This window comes from Homalodisca vitripennis, chromosome 6, assembly GCF_021130785.1.
Source record: "Homalodisca vitripennis isolate AUS2020 chromosome 6, UT_GWSS_2.1, whole genome shotgun sequence".
Taxonomy (NCBI): domain Eukaryota; kingdom Metazoa; phylum Arthropoda; class Insecta; order Hemiptera; family Cicadellidae; genus Homalodisca; species Homalodisca vitripennis.
Window position 1 is genome coordinate 28,530,163 of NC_060212.1, and position 25,305 is coordinate 28,555,467.

At 30.3% G+C, this 25,305-nt stretch overlaps 1 protein-coding gene across 1 annotated transcript; it reads right to left on the minus strand.

Annotated features, from left to right (window-relative positions):
* Window positions 1-347: 347 nt before the first annotated feature.
* On the minus strand, window positions 348-800 carry LOC124365333 (piggyBac transposable element-derived protein 3-like). Its single transcript, XM_046821306.1, has one exon. It carries the CDS (start codon window positions 798-800, stop codon window positions 348-350), a length of 453 nt encoding a protein of 150 aa, XP_046677262.1.
* Between the last annotated feature and the right edge of the window lie 24,505 nt (window positions 801-25,305).

Consider the following 25,305-nt stretch of genomic DNA (forward strand, 5'->3'; position numbering starts at 1 on the left):
TACTTGTTTAGGTTTTGTGCCTTTCTTTTGGTCCCTGGACTAGCCCTCTTTGAAACACCCTTGGCTAGACCAAGGGATTGGCTGACAGCGATTCTAAATTGTTTCAAGGATAAAGTTGAGCCATCGCTTCTTATGCAAAATAAAATGTAGCTGTTCACTACACAGATGTCCAAGAAGTGAAAAAAATGCGATGCCACCATTTCTTACTCCTTCGGTCTATTTGGTAGCATTTTTTTAGCTGATCGGCTTTGTCTACATATCCCATGTGCTTGTTGTAGTCCTTTACCACAACTGGACAGCTAAAATCATTCTTGGTCCCATCTTTCATTTTCCTTGTTACTGTTGTCTCAACGGTTGGATCGTGGTAGTTTGAAATAAACAGGCTTTTGGTCCATCCACTTAACAACTACAATGCCAGGAACAGTCGATCTCCAGTCACTAGCACCTCTAACCATGTAACGGTCGTCAGCAAGATCGTGTGGAAGGTTTACCCTATCTTTGCGTATAGTACCGCAAGCTTGGATCTGTTTGGCTTGGAGGTCTTTGAGAAGATTTACCGATGAGAAAAAATTGTCAAAAAATACTTTATGGTTAGAACCTGAGAGTTTTTCTGTCAGATCTTTTACAACCCTTTCACCAAGAAGTGACTGTTTGACCTCTTGCAACTTTGCCTGTATATATTTGGAACTCACAAATATATAGCCCGACTCGTCAGCTCTCACCCATACTTTGTAGCCTCTCTTGATGGGTTTGAGAGGCATGTACTGCTTCAGAGTTGAGCGGCCTTTGAATCTAATCATAGATTCGTCAACTGTCTGCTATTCTTTAGGATTATAACAAGAAAGAAATGATTTCGAGAGCGAATCTAAAAATGGTCTTAATTTGTACTACTTATCATAATTTGGTTGGTCTCTTTTTGGCATTTGGCTGTTGTCGTTAAGATGCAAATTTGTAAGTAGCCAACCAAATCGATTGACAGATATTGCAGGTGAAATAATTGGGTCTCGCAATGTTGAATCAGAGGACCAGTAATCCCTATAACTGGGGAATTCTTTCATACCCATGAGAATGTTAACACCAAGAAAGGTTTTCATTTCTTCTACATTTGTTTGTGTACAATACAAGTTTGTTTGGTAAACAATTTGCTCAACTAGCTCATCTGGGAAAATAGAATTAAAAAAATCAACTGGAAGGGTGAAATCATCTGAAACGTTTGGCCCACAAACTTTATCAAATTTATATTCATTTCTTCGTTTGACATATGAGTTATACCATATATATGCTACATATTCATGATAACGAAGACAAAGAGGAGTCTCATTTTCAACCTCCCTATCATTTTCTTGCTCTGCGGGGCTGCTATCAACAATATGTGCATGTCTTGCATCATCTGGTAAAACCAAATTTTTATCAATAATCTCTTGTTGGTGCCCAGAATCATCCTCAATAAACATTGGCAGCTCTTCAATATTTATATTATCTACATCTACAATATTTACATTTATACAAGCCTGTTCCTCAATGTCTTCACCATCTAGTCCATCTTCAGATTCTATATCGCTTGGTATTTCTTCGAATATAGAGACAAGATCGTCCTCATTGATCTCTTGCACGTTCCATCTTCTGCTAGCCATCTGAAAAATACCCAAGAAATGAAGATTCCATTGCAAAACTGTTTTTTGTACGCTAATGCATAATATGTTTTAGGTTATATCAGCTGGGCACAGTGGTCCCATAGTGGGACACCAATATTTCAGCCTATATAATTGTAATAAATATATAAATTCACAGGCTAACTACTTTAATCTACTATGAAGTATACTACACATTGAATTAATAACACTATATGACTTACCTTTATTTATAACAAGGTCAAAAATATCATAGATGAAACATCACTCCAAAACACTACGCAGTCATGACGTTGACAAGTGGGAATGGACATATGTGTTGCTGGTGAAGGTTGTGGACGTAGTTACAGAATATCCCAACAGATGGTAGCACTAAGCAGGGTCTTCAAGTGATCCCACAGTAGAACCATTATGCAGCTAGTGAATATAACGATTTAAAAAGGTGGTTCCGCCATGGGACCAGAGTGCTCCAAAGGGACAAGAGATTGGCAACTGGACTGCAACCTTTATATCATTGAAATGAAATTTTGGCAGGTTTATAATCAAGTAGTCTACGGATTAAATGTAGTTCGTTTAATAATTTAGTAAGCTTTAAATATCGAATTGTATTTCCGTTTCACCAACAATTCTGATTATATTTTCATTGCTTGTAACGAATCAAACACACACAAAAACTCATTTAAGCATAAACATTTTTTTCTCACGTATTTCTAAAAAACGACTAGTTTCGAGATTTTTTTGCAGCATCATGTTTCAAAAACTAAAAACAGTTTTTATATGGGCATTATTTTCTTTGTGATATTGCGTAATTGAAATTTTAAAATGTTATCTTCTTTTATGTAAATTCTTAAATTTCCCGAACTGGGTCGTGTAATAAATATATACGTCATGAGTTAAATACAGTAATACATTTTTCATACCAGTTCTAGTACCGCCAAACGTTGACATCGTCTAATAGTACTTCTGGGTCATACGGACTATTTCAGGAAATTTCTAAAATGTAGTTGTCACTTTTGTCCCACGATATGTTACACATCTAAATATACAACAATTGTTTATATGCTTGACAATTCTATAAAGCTTATATATAAAAGGTTTTGGTAGTTCCATTACTATATTACCCAAATTGCTAATCCTATCCAAACTTCTATGGACGGTTTCTGAATTAAAAAATATCACGTCTATACAGATTTTGAGTATTGCAGGATTCCAAGAAAAAAGTCATTTCCCCTATCTTGTAGTTGAATTCTAGTAGTCTATCCGAGTATTTAGTATTTATATAAGATATTACGAAAGGAAAAGTACTGAAAATGTCCAGCACATATTAAAATCCGTGGAATAGCTCAGTTTTCTAATTGCCTTCAGGGCTTTTGATAATTTTCAATAGAGTTCAGGTCAGGAGGACACCCTAACCTCCTGATACTTTAGATACTTAATAGTTTCATTTTCTATTCACATGTAATAAACACTTAAACAACCATATCCTGATTAAGTTACTTGGTACATGTAATATTTTAGTTTATGAGAAGTGTCGAACAACACTAACTTATAACACAGGCTGTAAACCTTCGTCTTCAATGCACATGAGTGCATGTCCTAAAAGCTCAGTTTTGTATGATACACTCTCAATATGTGGCAGGACTCGGGTTTACGAGTCGTCGTAATGTTTGACACTCGTCTTCTCTTCCTATTCTAACCGAGTCTGTTGTTTTAGACTGGTATCATATATTCATAACTTTCTTTTGCTTATCTTTGTTATAAAAATTCTTTATTTGGACTGTATTCAATGTGATAAACTCGTATATTACATTGAAAACAGTCAAAATAGTCATTTACTACTAAAGTGTTACAATTTATTAGCATCTCGCATTTCATTATTCTTAATTAAAAAGGAAAAATAACATATTTTAGATTATGTCTAATTTGACAGAAACTAAGGCAAAATTTCTGTTAACATGGTCATATATGGAGGCTGCTACTGATTTTTATGGAAAAATGCACTCCTGAGATTTATGAGGGTATCGGTAACTGATTGGTTAGTTTTACCAGGCAGTTTAAATATAATTAAAATGTAACATATTTTCAATGAAGTAGAAGACGTAAAGCGGTTCCGTAATTGAGTAAGGTAATATGTAATTCAATTTTCCGCTTCACAACCGATTCTGATGATCTTGACATTACCTTGATATTACATCCAGATATCCCATCACAAAAAAGGATTTCTTCTTCAGTACATATTTAATTTTTGTTACAGAATAAATTGTATCCTCCAAAAACATAGACTGTTTTTAAACTACTTTGCTGTGTTAGCCCTGGCGTATCTCCTAAATAAACCAGTTTTATCCACGATGTGTAGTGGAACTTTATATGAAAAGAATTTTAATGATTTAAAAACATCATGCCCTTATTGATACAAAATTAGCACAGTTATTAAATATTCCCTTCCTTACTGATAAGTTAAAGGAAACACTATATGAATAATAAATCTAACGTTGGTACTTCTTGCAAATTTGAGATTAAATAGGCGGAGCAAATTTGGGGGAATAGCAACATATAATAACAATATAGACTAAATTATTACATTATATGAGTAAATGGTAATTGCTCTTTGATAACTAATATTTCAAACTGCAATGAAAACAAAGCATTTTGCTTATAATAACACATTACTGATGTAGTGTTACTGATTTCTTGTTTCACTGAACGATGGCAAATGTCCGGAAAAATCCTCTTCCCTTCACAATTTCCATCGTCAAAAATAACCTTCAAACAAGGAATTCTGATACAAGTTATTTTAAAATTTGGTAATAAATGTTCTAATTTAAAATTATTCGGTAACTTTTTAAATCATTTCATAACAGCGCTGTTTTATATTTCCTAGTTCAGCTATTTGTTATACACTCAGTAACAAAGCTCAACCTATAACAGTATCATCCCTTGTTCCCTGTTGTTTCACTTGTTCCATTCCTGATTGACGTACACTGTGGCGAGTAACTATAAAACACTTACCAGAAGTGGACGTAGAGGTATTTACTTCATAAACATGCATTTAATAGATACGTTGTTTTTTATGATTGGCATTTGTTTCATAGACTTTGTTTCTATGATATAGATTCAGTGATGTCTAATAAACTAATTACTTTAGTAAGTTCAGGGATATTCTACAGAACTAATACAACCACGTCTTAGTACGGACAGTATTTTGTCCGTGTAATTAGAGCTCAGTCACGTTCCACTTTAATACCCGGCACGTCCGGAATTGTTGCTTAATTAGGAGGATCAGACATGCTTGCCGTTTACAGGTTTTTTGTTTGCGATGATTTCGTTAAACCAGATTTGGATTTTTGAGAATGCGCCAATTTCAATTCATTTTTGAACACTTTCACTTACAATTATTACAAACATTAAAAATAAGAGTAGGCCGATAACACGTGTGTTTTAGGCTTGATATCATATCATATATTGTAAAGTACTGTGGATAAGTACGAGTAATAAAGGTAAAAGATTTATATCTTTATATTTATATCAGTATTGGTGTTAGCCATCTTGATATTTTGAACCATGCAAGCAGTCTCTCCCAAGGATTGAGTCTCTTTGTTCAATACGATTTCTAATGCAGGAACTTCTTTGCACACAGCAAACTGATGTCATCACAGCTTACGAGTTACACTAGGTCCAAATGTTGCGCTGTTACAGCTGAACTCTTAAGAATATGCAACGCTCCCTACCTGAAGTTGGAAACTGAAGCAGAAAGTAATAATGTAAATGTATCGCTTAAGCACTGAGCGAATATTTTTTATCGACAAGTACTAATTAAGAGTTTGTAATCACACGACATGATGTTCTGTTCTAATAAGCACGACAATGAAGCTATTTAACAAATTATATTTAATGACAAATGAAAATATGAAAATTTTAATAGGGGAAATTTAAATTTTAAATCTAAAACATTCTGAGTATACAATGTCAATACACTGTATGTTAAGTAAGCTGGTCTCACATCTAAGATTTTAAATAATTATATTTAATTTATTATATGTTCAATTAATTTTATATAAATTTATAATAACTGACCTAGAGCGAATTAAATAACGGAGGGAAAACGATTTTATAACAAAATAAAATTAAAATATTTAGCAATTTATATTTTTGATAGAATGTTGTATAAAATAAAACCAAATAATAAAAAATATTACGGATGTACATACTAAAACTCAGTTTTTAAATTCAATATATTAGGCAAGAAGAGATTAATATTGTTCATTTAATTGTATTCATGGATTATGCTGAAATGTTTAAAATTGTTTGGTTATACCCTTTTGTATGGTAACGTAACAAAAGGTTATACCATTTATCACTTAAAGAGTAACAGATTTTCATCCTGCTACTTTATTTTAGATACTGATTTAGCAACAAATATATCGTTTTCGTACACTGGACTATATGGCATCCAGTGACTTGATGTCTATTAATTATCACAATAATATAAAATCTACCATCCCGTTATTCACCTTTATCTAAATATTGAAGGTGTTAACTAATAGGGATGGTATATTACGATGGTATCTTATTCTAAAATATATATTGAAATTGACAATTTTATTATTTCTTTTGTAAAAGTCTGGGTCTGTTTCAGAGCACTTTCAACTTACGGTTACTTTTTTAAATATTTAAAAATAACTGTACTGTATATAAAACGTAGATCGAGAAAGGCTGGTATTGTAATATATTTGTAAAAAATGCAATTCCTTTGGAATGATTAGGGATGTCATATATCACCTCCGTTTAATTTACTCTTAAATCAATTCTTTAATGTAAATTATTCTACTTATTAGCCTATTTCTATTTAAATTTTACGTAAGGCTGATGGTAAAATTTAAATATAAAAATATATTTAGTGTCGTCCTTCAACCTTTAGAATATTATAAGTGTTTACGATTGACGAACTTCTGGTTTCCGATAATACCTTTCAGTTACGTATCGTACAATGATATTATGTATATTCTAATTTCTAATTTATAAAATTGTGTAGTGCTCGCTGTAACTTACTTTAACATGTAGAACTAGAAATGTTCATTGATTTTTTTATTATAGAAACCCTTCAAATATTTCATACAATTAAGGGTTTTCTAAAATCTATTTATAGCACAACTTTGAGTTAAAGAGCGGTTGTTTCAGATAAATTGAAATAAATTACTCAAACTTCAAGTGTCTAACAGTGAATTCGTTAATAAATGTAGATAAGTCAACGAGTTTTATAGTCAAAAATGCAATATGATTAGTTTGGGTAACAGTAATAACATTTTAGTATTGGTGTTTTTCAATAATATAAACTTCACGTGATATTAGGCCTAGTCTTGTGCTATCAGAAGTAGAGACGACGGTCTGAGCAGATTCAAGCCATCTTGCAGTTTGTACTCTGCTCACGTGTTGGACGTTCTGACTGAGTTTACTTTTCTCCCTAAGTGCTAACATCATCTACTCTTCCACACTCTCTAGGGCCTCTTTCCACCTGCAACTTGGCCAAAGATTTTTGAAAAAACTTTTGAAGAAAATTTCACATACTTGTTTGTGCGTATTAGCGGATTACGTGTTAGGGCACAACCGAAAAGTCAAACTATAAAGTGCAATGAGTATACATCATTGAATTACATCCAAGTATTACCCATTGAATGGTTTATGTATTTAAGTCTTGTTCATTATATACTGCTAATAAGACAACAGAACCCAACACTATTTTGAAAGACGAATAGCTGTGACGGATAAATAATTTGTTTTAAACTTTTTGTAATCAAAGAACCATGTCAACGCCGATTTATAACCAGAAATAGAGATCGAAGCATTTTTTTATCTATTGCCAGACATTACTAATATTCTAGCACTTCGTCCGTATAAAAGTCCAATGAAATATTATAAGGAAGGTTTATAAGAAAAAGGAGTAGACAATTTATGTTTCATAGTACAAGTTTAATTTGCTTTAAAAAGCTGATGAAGCTTTTGAACATTCTTTACCGTTTTCTGCTAAAGATGCTGGATAATTCTTTGATTTTTTTAATATGAAGTAGTTAATGCTTGTTCAGCAGTAGAATGCACATAACAAAGGAAAAATTATTATGTAATCTTCATTCCATATTGTGCCAATTATGAATGAAAACATCATTGAAAATCATTTTTATGAAGTTTGTTTTCTCAAATACTCTTGAAAACCAACTTCAATGACCAAAATTTGGGAATATTTGCACATAAGGTAATAAAAGGTTGTTGGCTTTCTGACAATATGATATAGCTTTTTTAAAGTGGCTTAAATAAAAGCACAGAAATAAACACTAAAGTGCCTCAACAAAATATTCTTACCCGTTATTGTAGATCCGCAAGACAGCAAGACACATTTTACGTAAAATTATTTGTAATGTTGCATGAACCTATTGAGGATCTTCCCCTTATAAATGCAGTATTACTTAACCGTATTAGGATTTTTGATCCTGGGTATTTATGTACATTTTCTTCATCAAACAATATTCTTCAATACGGCAAACACAACTAAAGTGAATTCAAGCAGACAAAATTAAACACTTTTTGACCGAATTAGGCTCTTATTCCTATGTACATATATAATCATTGTATAAACGAAAAAGCTAACCTAACTATGGCACCTAAAATATCTGAGACTGGAAGAAGATTACAAAGTTTTGATATAATCCTTTTTACACAGATGTGGTCTGTAAGACATATGTTTATATTTTCTTCATTAACACAAAAAGGCAAACAGCTTTGGCGCCAGTTATATAATCCATTCGATGCAGAACTCCTCATATAAGCGCAAAACTTGATGTAAGACTCATCAACCTTAACTTATCATCGTTTTCATAATGAACAGTAATATAATACTTACCTGATTTACCCACAGACTTGTACATTTTTTAAATATCATAGGCCACCACCATATTTATCACAGTAAACTATGGACTCTCCGATTTAAAATATTGCGATCAAAACTGCGAGTCATTGCTAGAGATTTTACTGAATTAATTTCACAAATATTTTCAATTTTTGTCTTTAAGATAACATATGAATGTAACTAATTAAAACAATAATCAAGCTTGATAGTTATCTACGGGAAGGCAATGCATTTCTAACACTAGAGGAAGTATTTAAATTTAACATTTTAATGTTAGTTGTATGGGAATAATTGCAACCATTACGTAAATAACCGATCGACATTTAAAAATCTGTTAATGCCTGCAAGCTTTAAGTATACATGTAATAGACAATGCATATTATATTTTTGTCTTGATCTAAACAAAACTTTTTAAAGCTCACCAGAAAGGTTCAATGCTATAAATATGTCCTGACGCAATGTTATGTAAGTCAAGGGTCTAATTTCGATTGCACGATTTTATAACGAACCTTGCAGAAACAAATTGTTAACTGCTACCATTCAATGAAGTCGGTTCGGACTTATAGTTGTATTGAAGTTAACTGTGACCTAATCTTAGTCGGGTCTAGCGAATAGCTTTCAATTTAATAACTCAGTAACGAGTTTAGTTGCCCGCAAAGTTTATGAGAGTTCTTTGCACGGTTATCTAACTCGGCTTCTTTGAACCCTATGTTATTAACATGCGAATTGAAAACTAAAACTATTAAATTGGGTATGGCATAATTGAGTTTTTTGTGAAAAGTTTGTAATTTTATTTACTGATTATTTCCTATTGCATCGTATGGAAATAGCCGATGATAATAAGATATCTGAAATACTAATCTATAAATTCGCATCTCATTTTAAGGATACATACGCGATAATACGTTAGTGGTACAACAAAGATACATCACAAATTTGGACGATCTTAAAGGAAATTATAATAATTGAATATCTTTGACAACTATGTACACATTACCAATTGTCAAGCTATATAAAATATTTCTTTGTACATATACCTACGATTAAAATTTGAAAAGAGATATTTCAGCAAGAACGAAAAGTTATAAGATAATTTAAGCTACGTTTTAATGAGATAATATTGAAAGTAATATTTTTAAGTGCGTAATAATTTTTACGTTTTGATGGTAAACTATAACGAGAAAATACATTTGACTAATCAAGGAACAGAAAAAAGTAGCTAAGGAAGGTATTTGAATTTCATTCAAAAGAGTCATAATCTAATTGAATCTGCAGCAAAGACTATTAAGGTTGTTTAATACCGCATAAATATTGGATCCAATTTCATTTCTTCCTTACAAAGATTTTGAAAATCTCTATATTGTAATTCTTCTTTTGCTTATGTTGAATTATCTTTTACTTTTATTATCTCTGTACTAATAATATGTGGTAATTTGTAATTTGGAATGGATAATTATATAAATTAAAAAGAACCTAAAACATGGCACTTTAATTTTACGTATTACGGAAAGTATTACTTAAAGGTATCTTTAAAAATAATATCCTGATATGTTATGTTCATATTTTTTTTAACAAATATGTACGTTTTAATTTTAAAATCTTAAGTATGATCTAAAATAATATTAGCACAAATAAATAACGTTTTAGGATTTTATGATACAATACTATAATTAGTAGTAGTAAGCGAAGTTTTTTATGAAAATAGAGTAGTCGGTAATGTTCACAGAATAAAAGGTTACAAACGGCAAAAATCATAGAAATATCCAACATGGACCAACTGTACGGAATAATTGAGTGCTGCACCCGCAGCCCCCATGGTTATGTTGCCTCACATTCAACTTCATGTTTTATTTAACGATTGATAATATAATATGACTCCAAAGAACCAATGTTGTAATTTCACCACAAAAGAGAGATGTTAGTCACAAACACAATTTAAATTCAAATTTTACTGATTAGTAAAATAATTTCATATGCAGTTGTTTACATAGTAATTTCTGCAAATGTATACGTTAAACTTGATAAAGGTGCAACGTACCAAACAAAATATAAATATAATATTTATTACTTTTTTGAAATGCAGCGTACGAATACAGAAAACAACCAAAACTACTAGTTTTTATCTCACTGATTGATAATAGTTTCAAACTATAAATAATTACATGTTATTAGGCCTTTGGCAACAAATAACTTCAATATTTTCTTTCAATGAACCGAAAGCTCTGTAGAGATACGGAGTCTCTTAAGTAAGTCTTGTGCTCCATGTAGACCATCAGTGTTTTATAAACTGAAGCCTTAATAATCAAGCCAGCATTATATCAATAATTAAATTGGTGTAATCCATATTATTCATATTTTAATCAAATTAAAAGTGGTATTTTTTAACTTTCTTTCATTTCTTCGGTGCTTTTTTAAATCTTACTGCCATATATTGGTACAATTTTGAAGAAAATATTCAGTTATAGTTTAATGGAAAACGTTAAGGTTAGTACAACAACAAAAAAAACAAGCAGCGGCCAAGGGGGGGGGGCGGCACCAATTGCGGAGATTTACTTATAATGCTGCTACTGGCACGAGATGCTAAACCATCTCTAGCCGCTTATTACCGCTTATTAGAAAGAGTTCTTCCTGCTCACATGTTTCCTTGTTGGGGGGCGTTGGAACATTAACTTATTGGATGAAGTTCCACAGTTTTATTAATAAAGTAGGTACTCTATGTTTTATATTATTGTCTCACCTTATTGTGGTGTAAACTTTATCATTCGTAAAATTATTTATTACTAGAACAAATAGTGCAAGATTTTTCTTAGGAGGGGAAATTTATTTTTGGCTTTGAAATATAATAATGGTAATTCCTTTGCTTTAGACAGCTCATCGTAAAACAGTTTCATCCGTCGCTATGTAAATGACAGGTTGATTTTTATTTCTACCTATTCCCTTTAATTTAATTTTATAGAAGAAAACTAATTTTATATGATATATTTACATTTTTCAAAAAACCACATATTTTAATTATAGACAAGGTTTATTTATGGCTATGGATTTAGGCCTTTCATTCTGAAATCCTGGTTTTGACACGGTTCTAAATTGCTGACTCAAACACGTTGTCTCTTTACCTTGTCTCAGAGTGATGAAAATCTTGAAATTGTGCACTAAAACATCTTTCGGCCACTATAAGTAGTTTCACTGTTACATGGGTATTTTAAATTCACATACTTATATCCTTGAACAAAACTCTATAGTTTATTCACTCAGGACAATAAGCTGAGGACGGTTGGACTTAGTCCTAACAGAAAATGTGTGCTTCTTTCCAGAGTCGCAGGATATTGAGATCAGTAAGGTAAGGAGTGGTGGCCTGTATTGCCTTATATCGTAATAGGACCTTGAAAGAAGATAGCGTCAAAGTAGTGTCCTCTAGGCTTGTAAAACCTTTGACACCAAGAAAGCTCTAATAAATCGAACAGTCATCACCCGCAGGGAACTATCAATTATTTTATCTCAATACTTTGAAATTTATTGTTAGTGATTTAACACAACTGGACACCCATGGGATTGACCTGATGTAGTAGAAACATAGGTATAACTCGTTTGGTATAGTTTAGTTAGAAGGCATGCCTAAAGTTCCTCTGTAAAGTTCATTCTTTAATGCAACAATAAAGTTTCATCAATCTTATCCAAGAAATAATTAAGCTGTCAAAGAATAGTGTAAAATCTCTCAAATAGCTCGTCAAGTTTAACAATGGCTGAACTTCCAGTTGCAGTTCTTGCAATCTTCCTTAGCAAACTGAGTCAGCATGGACTTTCCACTCAACCAAGGTATTTCATTTTATAAAAGTAATTCCTAGAATTTGTTGAATAACAAAGAGTAAGAATGGACATTGTTATCGCTGGATAACTTAAGAGGTTATCACTACTGTTGTAATGGTTTTCATCCAGTGTACGGCAGTCAGACCGACAAAAGCCAGTTAAGTTCTTACATTAATTATACCAATATTACCGCAGGATTTGCGCTACAGATTTGAAATTTCATTATACGGAATTGTATTTTGATAAGGGAACATCTTGACTTCATTGTTAAGACATCTGCTTCGTATCCTCCTATTAGCATCTATATTGGTTTTGTCATCAAGTAACGTAGTTATATCGTGTTTGGTAAAAGAATTTTAAAGTTGTATAATAATTGGTTTTATCAAAATTACTTTGTTAAATGTGTATGCAAGTGAACTATGCTTTAATCCTTGACAGATAATATTCTTTAAATAATTTAATTGAAAATTATATTTATCCCAGATTATTAATTGGGTTTGTTTTTAAATAATTTTAGTTTATAATGTAGCATTAACACTGGTACCGTAAGGAAAAAGAATGATCAGGAATTATTGTATAATTAATTTAAATTATATTACTATATTCATTTGCATATTTGATCCACAAAATTATAAGATCTGTAGGTCATTGCCAAACCCTCTTTAACAAAATTCAAAATAACACTACACCAAAAAGTAAAATACATATCCCATAAGTACAGAAGGAGCATAAATAGGTAACAAGGTGAAGAGACATTCTCTGGTTTCAGAATAGGTCACGGTGTGGTGTGGAACTTATCAGAACTTTTCCTATCTCAAATCTCTATAGATGTGATGAAATAAATATAAGTTTCTCTGTGTATATTTCTCTTTTTATATTAGTTACAAAATATCGTAGTAAAAACGGAAACTTCTGCCGGAATAATATTTCACTAGTGTGTATATCAGAAAAGAGCATATTCTAGTTTTACAACTTTACATCAGATAGAAAATTTCACTAAAACAATTAATTACGTTTACAGAGAAGGGACCAATTCTACATATTATTCGAAAGAAAGGGATGAAGGAGGATACATTGATCAGAATAGAAGGGAAGCATAATATCCTAGATTAATGCACTGAACCTCAAGATTATATATGATCAAATTCTAAAGATGTTACAGCTGAAATCGTATGGTCACTGTCACATCATATGATGATCTGTCCTATTGAATACTAGAATGCTCATAAAATAACAATTGAACTCAAGTAATGTTTATTTAACAAAGAGCTGTATTTTAAAACATTGTAAAGGTTTAGTAAACGTAAGCTTATGCAAAATAGAGTTAAGCAATTTAAATTCAATTGTACAAATAAAATATTTGTGAGTCTCCAAAGGGTTAATATATCTCAGTTTAAGAGCGATATCTTGTGGGCTTATCTGTGAATAAAACAGTATTTTGTTAATCTCATTACAGGACTAACTGAATTTACTTTCCTTCTGGGATGGAGGATCATAGACATTACGACACAATATTGGCCGTAAGCCTTCATAACCCAGAGTTACTGATGGCTTATTTACCGTATATATATATATTTAATGAGAGTTTGCGCCACAATCACAGACGTGTGATTGTGGCGCAAACTCTCAGACAATTGAGCACATTGTAAACGACTGCCCTTTGCGATTGTTTTCTGGTGGTCTGGCTGGTCTGAGTGGTTTAGAGGATGGGTCTCTAAACTGGCTCAGTAATTTGGATTTAGCTTTGTGACGGGAGATTTTAATATTATTTTTAATTTATGACTCAAGAACTTTGTTCTTACGTACTTTTTAATAATTGTAATTTTTAATTTATTTATTTATGGATAGCTGCCTTTGTCCCCCATACGATATATATATATATATATATATATATATTTACCGTATATCTTTATAATATGACACAATATCGCAGTTCAACCAATGATGCAGGTATGTTTTAAAGGTTCATATCTAGATTTTGAAAATTCTTAATTTCTTAGCAAATAACAATTGTTTGGTCTTGGCTCTGTGCTGAGTATCTTCTGTTCAGCATACTTATTTTATATTTTTAAAACTCTTCCACTTTCAGGCAGATATGATAAAATACATTTTATACACATATATAAGTAAACGAGTAGGGTACGCTACGGAAAAAATATAATAAAATATAAGTACACCAATGTTTACATATAATCATTATTTATAATAAACATTTTAATATATATTTATTAAGCTGCTTCAATTGTATTCTGGTTAGACGTTAAAGACATATACAAGGTATAAACTTTGTCCTAATACGCCTGAATATATTCCAAACGGTTTGATATATTGTTTGAAAATATTAACCAAACATATTAAAATAATTTAAGAACATTTTGAAGGATGAAAATATCTACCCCCTTTTTATTAAATTTTCAAATGCAATCCCTATCTTGTGACATGTCGTTTGAAAGGTAAATTTAAAAGAAACACAATGACCTCTAAATAACATGCATGATCTTAACAAAAGTTATGTGCAAACAACCCCTTATAACTTAGGGTGTAAGTTAGTCTTAATACGCCTGGATATATTCCAAGCGGAGTGAAATATTAATGCAGAACCTGCACCATATTAGAGGGGATTAGGAAGGTACCTTTAAATTTTCAAAATGCAACCCCTACCTTGTGACATGTTATGTTAAAGGTCTATACGATAAAAAAACACAATTGTATGAACAAAACATCTCTACGGTAACATCTCACTCTGTATATATTGTATTAATATTGTGTAACCTTTTGAAAGCAGGTTGATGTAATAATATAAAAACATCATATTTTTGACATATGAAATAAAGTTCATATTGTTACTAACCATTTAGTGACTTCATTTACATTTCTGTTTCTAAAAAAAATATAATTCATAAAAAAAGGTGTGTGATATATTTTAAATTGATTACTTTATCAGAAACGTATTACACATTTAGTACAAATTTTGTACAGTCTTTTGCGTGCACAAAAATATATATATATGCGTGTTGTATATATACAACTTAATGTGCTATATGAATATGTACCACACAATTACAAACAAAGAAGTTTTTCTATTTTGAAATTCCGAACAGCGGTGCAAATTTGGATAATAATTTACTGTGTTTACAGTTAGGCGTTATTTTAGCGTATTACTAATATGAACTATCTTTAAGAGATAAAAATATTCAAGCTTCTATTAAAACAAGAACGTTGTTCAAAATATTGCAGTTTTTATCTCGTTATTACTTTATTCATGGTCTAGCATATTTTATAAGGACACTTATTTAAAAAATATCTGTAATAAAAATAAAGTGTGATACAAATATTTTCGAGGAAGAAACTTTGTTAGTGATAGTAGAAATTTCATCTTAGTTGAAAGTATGTAGGTTTTATTTGTTCTTAAATTACAAAAGCTTGTTAATTTGTTAAAATAATTTCAATAACTGCGACGTCTAAATACAACTCAGCTCAACCTATTGTAACATGACGTCTTTCACTTGGTGTGCGTTATAATCAACATCTTAAATTTATGTAGAGCTACACTTTAGAAACATTATTTAAAAAGGAAATTTACCTATTTATATAATATAGATTCAGTATAGTCCTGATAACTAATTATTGTGATGAATAAGCTCAGTGATATACTCTACAAATAATAACATCACGTTTTATTACGTGCAATATCCTGTCCGTGTAATTAGAGCTCGGTCACGTTCCGCTTTAAGACTCGGCACGTCCTGACTTGTTGCTTAATTAGCAGTATCAGACATGCTCGCCGTGTACAAGCTGTTTATTTTATCTTTGATGTTCTAATCAAACCAGCTTTTACATTTTGATAGGTGAACCACTTAAATTCATGTTTAGAATAGATTTACTCTCTAGTAATACTTATTACAGATATACTGTAGTTAGGCCGATTAATATATTGTTTATTTTGGGCTTTTTTAATGGCATACCGAATATATAATTTCTATGAATAAACGATGAAGGTATAAATACAAAGCTTTTGACTGTCTATAATAATGTTAATGATTGCTTAGCGCTGGTTTGATCTATCCTGAATATTTCGTTGTACTTATTTGGAAGGTATTATAACCAATTATTGAATTTAGTTACTAATTATACAAAACTATTGGCATCCACCATTATATTACTATCTTTGTATTATTAAGGAAATAGCATGTAGTAAATGCCAGATTATATATGATACAGGACAGTTTATTTTATCAGGACATCTAAAATAATAGAAATTCCAAAATTCCATTTGCAGCATGATTCGATCTTAAAGCGCATGGATTTTAAAATTTCATCTGTTTAAAAGTCGTTACTTTATTATAAATTTTGATAAGCCACATTTTGGGATTATAGAGTGTAGCATGTTTAAGTTACAGTAGCAATATAATAATATTAATATTTTAAATAATAAAAAAGCTTTAGTATACAAGCCTTTATATCTTTATATTATGGGAACTGCACATGAGTGAGAGAGCAGATCCAAGTTCGGTTGCTGTTTGTACTCTACTCACGTGTTGGACGTTCTGACTGAGTTTACTTTTCTCCCTAAGTGCTAAAATCATCTACTCATCCAATCTCTATTGGGCGTCTCAAGCTCCACCCGGAGTTAAAAAGATTTCAAGAAAAACTCTTGACCATACTTTTTTGTACGTATAAGTAGATTAGGCTTTTAAGCTAAAAAAAAATATTCAAACTATAAAAAACAGTGAAAACGGAACATTTTATTGTTTTCTTGTAAATAATTGCTTAGATTGGTTTGTGTTGTAAGTCTTTTACTCTATAACTCTTGTTAAAAACAAACTCTAATAAACACTTGACACTATTTTTAACGGCACACGGCTGTGAGAGAAAATAAGATTTGAGTGATAGAAGAACCGCATCAAAGACGATGTATAGCCGGAAAGAGAGATCGGAAAGAGGCCAATATTTTATCTATTACCGGACATTATCGATACTCTTCCACTTCCCCCAATGACAGCTTGGTGAAATAACACGTTTAGTTGTTTTCATAATTAATTCACAAGACATGCTTTAAATAAAACCTTTATTACTTTCATTGCGACATAAAGAGATAAATTCAGGAAGATAATCAAACAAATTAATTTACTACCTCTGGGTTGAATTCTTTACTATCCCAGTCCCGACTTCTTCCCCCTTGTTATCATCATTAGATAGACGCACGCTATCGTTTATTATAATTTTAATTGTTAATATTATATTTATTTGCTGCTATTGTATTGTCTATTTATGTACTTTATGTTATATTTAATGATTATTTAACTGTTATTATATATATTTTTCTGTTATTGCTTGGTTTAACGATTTCATTTCGTTATATTTATTTATGTAATATTTTACTTGATATACGCAAGTCCTAATTTTTCATTATTGTCATTATTGTTGTTAAACATATATATTTATCATATGTTTATAATATAGAAATAGTATTGTATAATTTGTATTCAAACTGTTTTCCTATACTCAAAAAGGACTACTAACCTTAATGAAATAAATAAAACGCTTTTTCATAGATATAATTCAAAACCTGTACCATTAGATCATATTGTGTTATCATTTAAATGTTATAGTATGAAATAGAAAAGGATTTAATAATAATGTATGTACAATGTTATGAATTTTGTAATATTATTTTTCAATATAGCCATAATAACTTTAATACATTTATGAATTTTTCTCACGTACTAGACATCGGGGCACTGGGACTTTTTCACCTTTGCGGCTTAATGAATGGATTATAGCAAAAATCTTAGACAAAATAAATTTTTTTATATTAAAATTACTGTAGTGTTAACATACAGTAGCAATTAACTCTAATTTAAATTACCCCAATATTACATAGAATGATACCTATTTTCAAGACTTTCGTACAAGATATAGCGTATAATTTAATCAGCTACTACAGATTAGTACTACGGCATAACAGGTAACCAACGCGTAATATTATAAAGGTTTACGTTAAGTAGGAGCTTAGAAAAAATAATTATAAAGTATCCGGCTAGTGATAAGTATGATTTATTATTTATTTTATTTTTAAGTAGTATTTTATTATTCCCTTTTCAAACTTTATTATTGAACAGAATAATACAGAATGCTATTCATAATAAACTAACAAAGTATTTTGTAGTTACACTCTATCATATCGTTCCTACAGTCACCAGTCCATCACTGCAATATCAAGCTTCAGGAGAATTTAGAATAATGTCCTTAACAGCTACTTCAGCAGACAGAAATCCTGGGGAAGTGCTATAAAGGATCAATTTCTCACCTCCTTTATATTACAAAATGTCTCTACCGTGTGATATTTCGTAAAAAACTTTTCTTTAAGTTGGGATGTTGTGTAACATACATTTATGAAAATTCAGTTGCCTATGTGAAGAATGCATACAAAATTTTCAAAAATTATATAATCTTGTCATTATTTACACCATTGTTGTAATTATTATCTCTTTTTATAACAATCGACATAATATGTTGGTAAATAAAACTGCATTCATTTAAAAAAGTAAAAAAAGTATACACTAATGGTTGGCTAAACCTAAGTATTATATTCTATATTTAGGTGATAGGGTTAGGTTAGAGATGTTGGCGTTTATTTAATCCATGTGTACATACTAAAAGAGTAGGGAAGAAGTTAAACATCTTCTACAAATGCTTTTTTCTAAATAGAGGGTGTTTTTTGTATTATTTGTATGTTAATCAATGGATAGTGTTTATATCAGAGGAAGATATATTTTTTAGTAAAAAGAAGGGAATATACTACAAGACACTTGAAGGGAATGGGTAAAGTACTAGTTAAATAAATAAAGCATTTTTAAAAATTACGAAAGTTAAATTTCCTAAGGTGCCACATTTATGTCACATTAAATAAATGAATTTTCTATCAACTAATCTTGTTTAAATTCTCAGAAAGATCAATAAATATGGAGGATATTAAAAACACATAAAAATTAATCCAAGCCAGACCAAAAGTTAAACTCCTTGTGTTCAAATGAAGGACAAGAATCCCACTATGTACGCCAAGAAGTATCTTTGGTTCTGTAGTCCAGTATACATTGGACGATTATTGTGTGGGATACAAGATTTACGCTGACATAAGGGAAGTTTTAAGGGCTGCATTACCATGTCTTAAGGGCCGTGTAATAAGTCTGTCAATGACTCCTCCAATACAAATTTCAGTCTATATTACAAAATTGTTCCGATAAATTATTCTTGCCATTTTAAGGCAAATATTTATTTAGTTTTGTACGTCTCGCTACACTTCTGTGTAGTTTTGCTATAGTAATGCTATAGAGTTACACCGTATATGCACCAATTTAATTTCTCATGTTGACTTAAACTCTTGTCAAACTTGAAACATTCATTTATTGAAAGCCTCCCTTGTAATTGTGACGGTAAAAGGTTGTGTCAGCTGACACGGAAACGCTCTCAGGATATCTCGTTATTTATATTTTGTTTCAGAGTAAAACTTTTCAAATTACATCACTCACAATGCATAATAAATTTTAAACTGTATACAAAGAGGAATAGGATCTGTTTGTAAGTTAAACAATGATGACTCATCAACAAGTCTAGTTCATTACAGTAAAACATAAACAAGACATAAATCTAATATATTTTGTAGTAATATTATATGTGATGGTATTTTTATCGTAGAAGAAATATTTAAATTTGTATTGCTTTTTTACATTAGTTTTAGTTCATAAGAATAGTAAAATATATGAAAAATATGAAATGTTTAATCAAAAGAACATAATCACTTACTTTCTTTAACATGATGACTTCGGATTATTGATATAATCCTCCTTAACCTTAATTATTTACAAAAACCCTACGGCATTTTTTTAGTAACGATATATTTTCTAAAACAAGTAAATTTAATTTTTATGTTTATATATTTTAGTTTCCAATTTTCAGGATCTATTACCTGTTTAAAAAACAAACACGTTCGACTTCCTCTAATGAAAATATCACAAGGCAATGACAAGGATAAATAAAAGCCTTAAATTAATAACAGAAAAAATTTGTTCTTTACGGACGGACGGATGTGAATGTCGGAAACTGGACATTTTTACGAGTAAAATACTTCTGTTTTATTTTCAAGGAATGTTTCTTACAGCAAGTTTTCTGAAACAACGAGGACATTCAGTATATTTTGTCTTGTACTTTGACAGTTTATGATGCTGGAAAATAATAATAAAGGTTTTACTTTAATAATAAGAATTTATATAGTTTAATTAAATTTCATGTATATCTAGTCATTACTCACTTATTCACCTTTCAACGAACTAGTCTTGGATGTTTCAATCGAGCGCAACTTTGAAATTCCGAACAACGAAGAATATTTGGGTAGCAGAATAATATTTTATACTTAAGAGTTATTATAGTGATTAAGTAATAAACATTATCTCTAAAATACTAAGATATTTCAAATTCAAATGTAAACACTAATTTTTATAATCACACACTTTCCACCTCTTTATTTGCTTATTTATGGTGTAGTATATTGTAACAAACCACTTATTTACAGTAAAGTATTATTTTCAATTATACATAAATACGTTTCCATCAACATTTAAGAAATAAAAAGTGTCTATAAGAGTGCAAAATTAAATTTTTGTTGCAATAATAGGGTATGTAAATAAAACTTATTTTTTTATATTTTCAGTAAATTCTTAACTGCGCTTGTTAAATGAGCTGAAAAATACGCTCAATATATTAAATAATAGTATTTACTTCATTCCGTTTTTTATTAACATATAAATTGAAGAGACACGTTGATTTAACTTAAATGGACGTAGAATAAAAAATTTCAGAAAAAAGAATGTACTAAAAATAATTTTTTTATTATATAGGTTCAATTATAGAAACTAATTACTGTACTGGATAGTTTCAGCGATACACTCTAAAACAAGTACCGTCTCGTCTTATTATTATCTTGTCCGTGTAATTAGAGCTCGGTCACGTTCCGCATTAAGACTCGGCACGTCCTGACTTGTTGCTTAATTAGCAGGATCAGACATGTTCGTCGTATTACAGGTTGTTTGTTTTACTTTTGATGCTGTCATCCGCCTTTTTATATATTAAGATGTCAACTTTTTTAATTAACTTTGGTAGCAACTTTGCTTAGAACTACCTAACAATATTTATATACCTTATCTATTAAAATACCGTTTATTGAAGAGTTACTAGTATACCAGATGTAATAAACTCCTGAGAGCAAACAATTAAGAGAAAATATTTGACTAAAAATAATTGCTTTAATGGTGATATATTGCTGGTTTTATCCATCATGGATATTTTTTTTGTATTTTGGAATATATGGTATGTAATTATTTATTTTAGCTACTCATTTAGCAAAACAAATGACATATACCACAAGATACTGTCTTTATCTGAACATAAAAGAAAGAACGTGTTGTGCATAGTGGTATAGATGATACTGTGGTACAGCACAGATGAAACTGTAAGAAAAGGTCTATGACTTTGTGTTTCAAATAACTTTTAGTTTATGGTTGGTTTAAACAAAAGCTATAGTTTACAAACAGTTTTGCCCAAGAAAAGTTACCAGCATTACAATATGATTAATTTAAAAGTTACAACTCTTAAAGCGTAATTATACATGGTGCCGAGTAAATATAAACACTTCCTTGCAGAGTTAACATTTGGAGTCAGTTTAAAAACAAGCGGGAATTTGAAAACAAGTGTTAAATACATGAATTTACTTTTAGAAGGACATAGAAAAACCTTTAAACATAACAGAATAAAAAATACTCCGAAATTTAATTTTCAGCATTATTTAAAAGCAACACAGAATTACAAATTTAAAGTGCCTAACATGCTGTAAGTTATTAAAGTAATAGGTTTATATAGTGGAAACGTAAAATGTAGCATATTTACGTAACAGAAACTAACATAGCAGATCCTAAACCTGTTATTGCTTGTACTTTTGCACACGTGTTGGCTGTCTCTTTCCATTTTCAGCTTTAGGCAAAGGTTTACCAAAAACGTGTTGAATAAAAAGTTAACGTACTTCTTTGTGCGTACAAGTAGATCTGTAGAAGTGTTTGACCTAACGGAGTAACAAAACCGTAAATTTAACTGAGAACACAAATTGTTTTATTTCTACGTAAATTGGAACTTTGATTAGTTTTGTCCTTATGTTTTGTTCGTTATATATGTGATAAGAAAAGTAAACCTTGAATATTATTTTGAAATAAAAATGGCTGTGAAGAATAAAATATTTTTTATTGCATTGTGTAACTGAACAACATTGTCAAAGCCGATGAATGACCGGAAATATAGATCGGAAACGGGCCGATTTTTATCTATTGCCGGACAGAACTGATATTCTCCCACTTCCTTTGTACGACAATCCGGTGACATATCACTTTTATTTATTTTCAACGGTACTGATCCATCCGTTAAATTTTAAGAGTTTTCTAAATTAAATAAATATTTAATATTTTTAATTTGTATGTACTCAAAATAAGTCATATCAACGTAATTACAACAATTTAATAGTAAAATTAGTAGCATATTTATGTGAAAAGCATTCAAAATTAGTAAACTTTAAGGCAAGTAAAGTAAATTAAACGGCTTTGAAAGTCCAAAGTTTACAAGTTTAAGTCTACTCATGGGAATAAAAATGTAAAATATACACGATTTTTTAAATCAAAATTATGTACAGGTAATATAAGCATGTGTATGTATAATTGCAGTAAAACATATTCGTTAAAATTTTAGAACACCCTAATGTTCAGAGGTTAACGTTGTCTAATGTTTGTAATTTTAGATCATACGGTATATTTGAGAGTTTGCTAAAACGCAGTCAACAACACTTTTGTTTAGTTAGTCATTATACACATGTAAAGATGCAATAATAGATTATTTAAAGAAAACCTGTTCAATAAAACCTATAAATATGTGTTATACTAGGTCCAATAACAAAGAAATAATATCACAATTCATAATCCTATTTACACTTTTATGGACGACCCTGTTTGACAAAAATATCACCTATCTAAAAGTTTTTAGTATAACAAGATTCCAATGCAAGACTCTTTTCTCAAATTTGTAAGTTATATTCCAGTAATCTATCAGGTTATTAAGATTGTTTGTAATTTACTGCAAAATGACACCACCTAGTAGTAGTTTTCAACCCATATTAAAATCTAAGGAATAGCTCAGTTTCTAAATTTGTCTAGGCTTTAGACAATTTACAATATATATCAGGTCATAATAACACCTTAATTGCGCCTACACTTGATATTTAATAACCATTTCCTATAAATATGATAAAAACGTACCGATTTATATCCTAATAGAATTGATTGGTACATAAATTATATCTTAGTTTCTGGGAATGTAGAACAATGGTAGCTTATGAGACAGCCTACAAACTCTCTACTTCAGTACACATGTTCTAATCTCAGTTTTGTGTGATACACTCTCAATATGTGGCAGGAATCAGGTTTACGAGCTCGTGGGACATCGTAATATCTGCCATTCGTCTTTTTTTATTCTAACCCAAGTCTTTTGTTTGAACTGGTGTCATATATTCATAACTTTCTCTTTGAAAATGTTTAACGGATTTACATCTGCTCACCTGTGTTCTGAGTAGGAGTGTTTTAATGTCAAATATTAGCTAAAGTGTTTTGATTTACTAGCAAGTGGCATTCAATTATTTTGTATTATAATAGGAATTTTAAAAAGGTTTAGAATATGTCAAACTCATTTACAGTGAGAAAAGGTTGATATTATCATGGTGGTATACGCAGACAGGTTTTTACTAAAAAACCATTCCAGGGATTTTGAATGAAGTAGATAACTATTTGGAAAATTAAATTTTGAATTTCAATAAAATGTTGCATATTTCAATTCAAGTAAGAGATGAAAAGCGGTCGCTGTAATGTAATAAGGTATAAATATCGTATTCAATTTCTGTTACACCACCGATTCTTACAATCTTTTTCTTACCTCTCTACTACACTCAACGATCACTATACAAATATTCTTATACGGTATAATTAAATTTTTGGATATCCGACTTACTATTTTATTTACAGTATAAATTTTATACCCAAAGTACTTAAAACTTAACTACTAAATAAATTAAACTACATTGCTGAGTTAGCTTTGAATCATATCCTATTTTACGATGATTTGCAATATCGTATTACCTTACGAGGGAAAAGTCTATATCAAACTTCTATCTAATATTGTTTATGTTCATATTGCGTAAAGACCTTTTAAGTTTAATAAAATAAGACTAGTTATTATTATATATTTTGTTTTCAAATAGTGTATTGGAATTAAATATGAATAACTTTTGAACAATAATAACAGAACATAATATTATAGAATAGTACATAAATATAAAGATTTGAATTATTGAAAAATGGTAACAAGAATTCCATTATAATGATGTAATAAAATAAATAATTTATACCAAAGTAAACTACTCTTTTAAAGAACTTAGTACACACTTCTAAACAACTCTCTAGAGAATATCGGAACTTGTTTTTAAACGAACTTGAATTTTTCTTACAAATTATAAACTATAGAACAAGTGTGGGTCCGCTTTTGATATTTCAAATTTAATTTAGGGATATTTATAAGACCTACTGCTTCTGGTTTTCAAACATGCAATTTATAGCACAACTTTAAGTTAAAGAGCGGTTGTTTCAGATAAATTTAAATAAATTACACAAATATCAAGTGTCTAACAGAGAAGTTACGGCTTATCATAAATGTACATAAGCCAATGAGTCTTGTAAATAAAATTTCAGTGTTAGTGTTTTTAATAATATATACCATATGTGATATTAGGCCTTGAGGTTTTTGTGTTATCAGAAGCAAAGACGATGGTCGGAGCAGATTCAAGGTATCTTGCAGTTTGTAATCTGCTCACGTGTTTGGATGTTC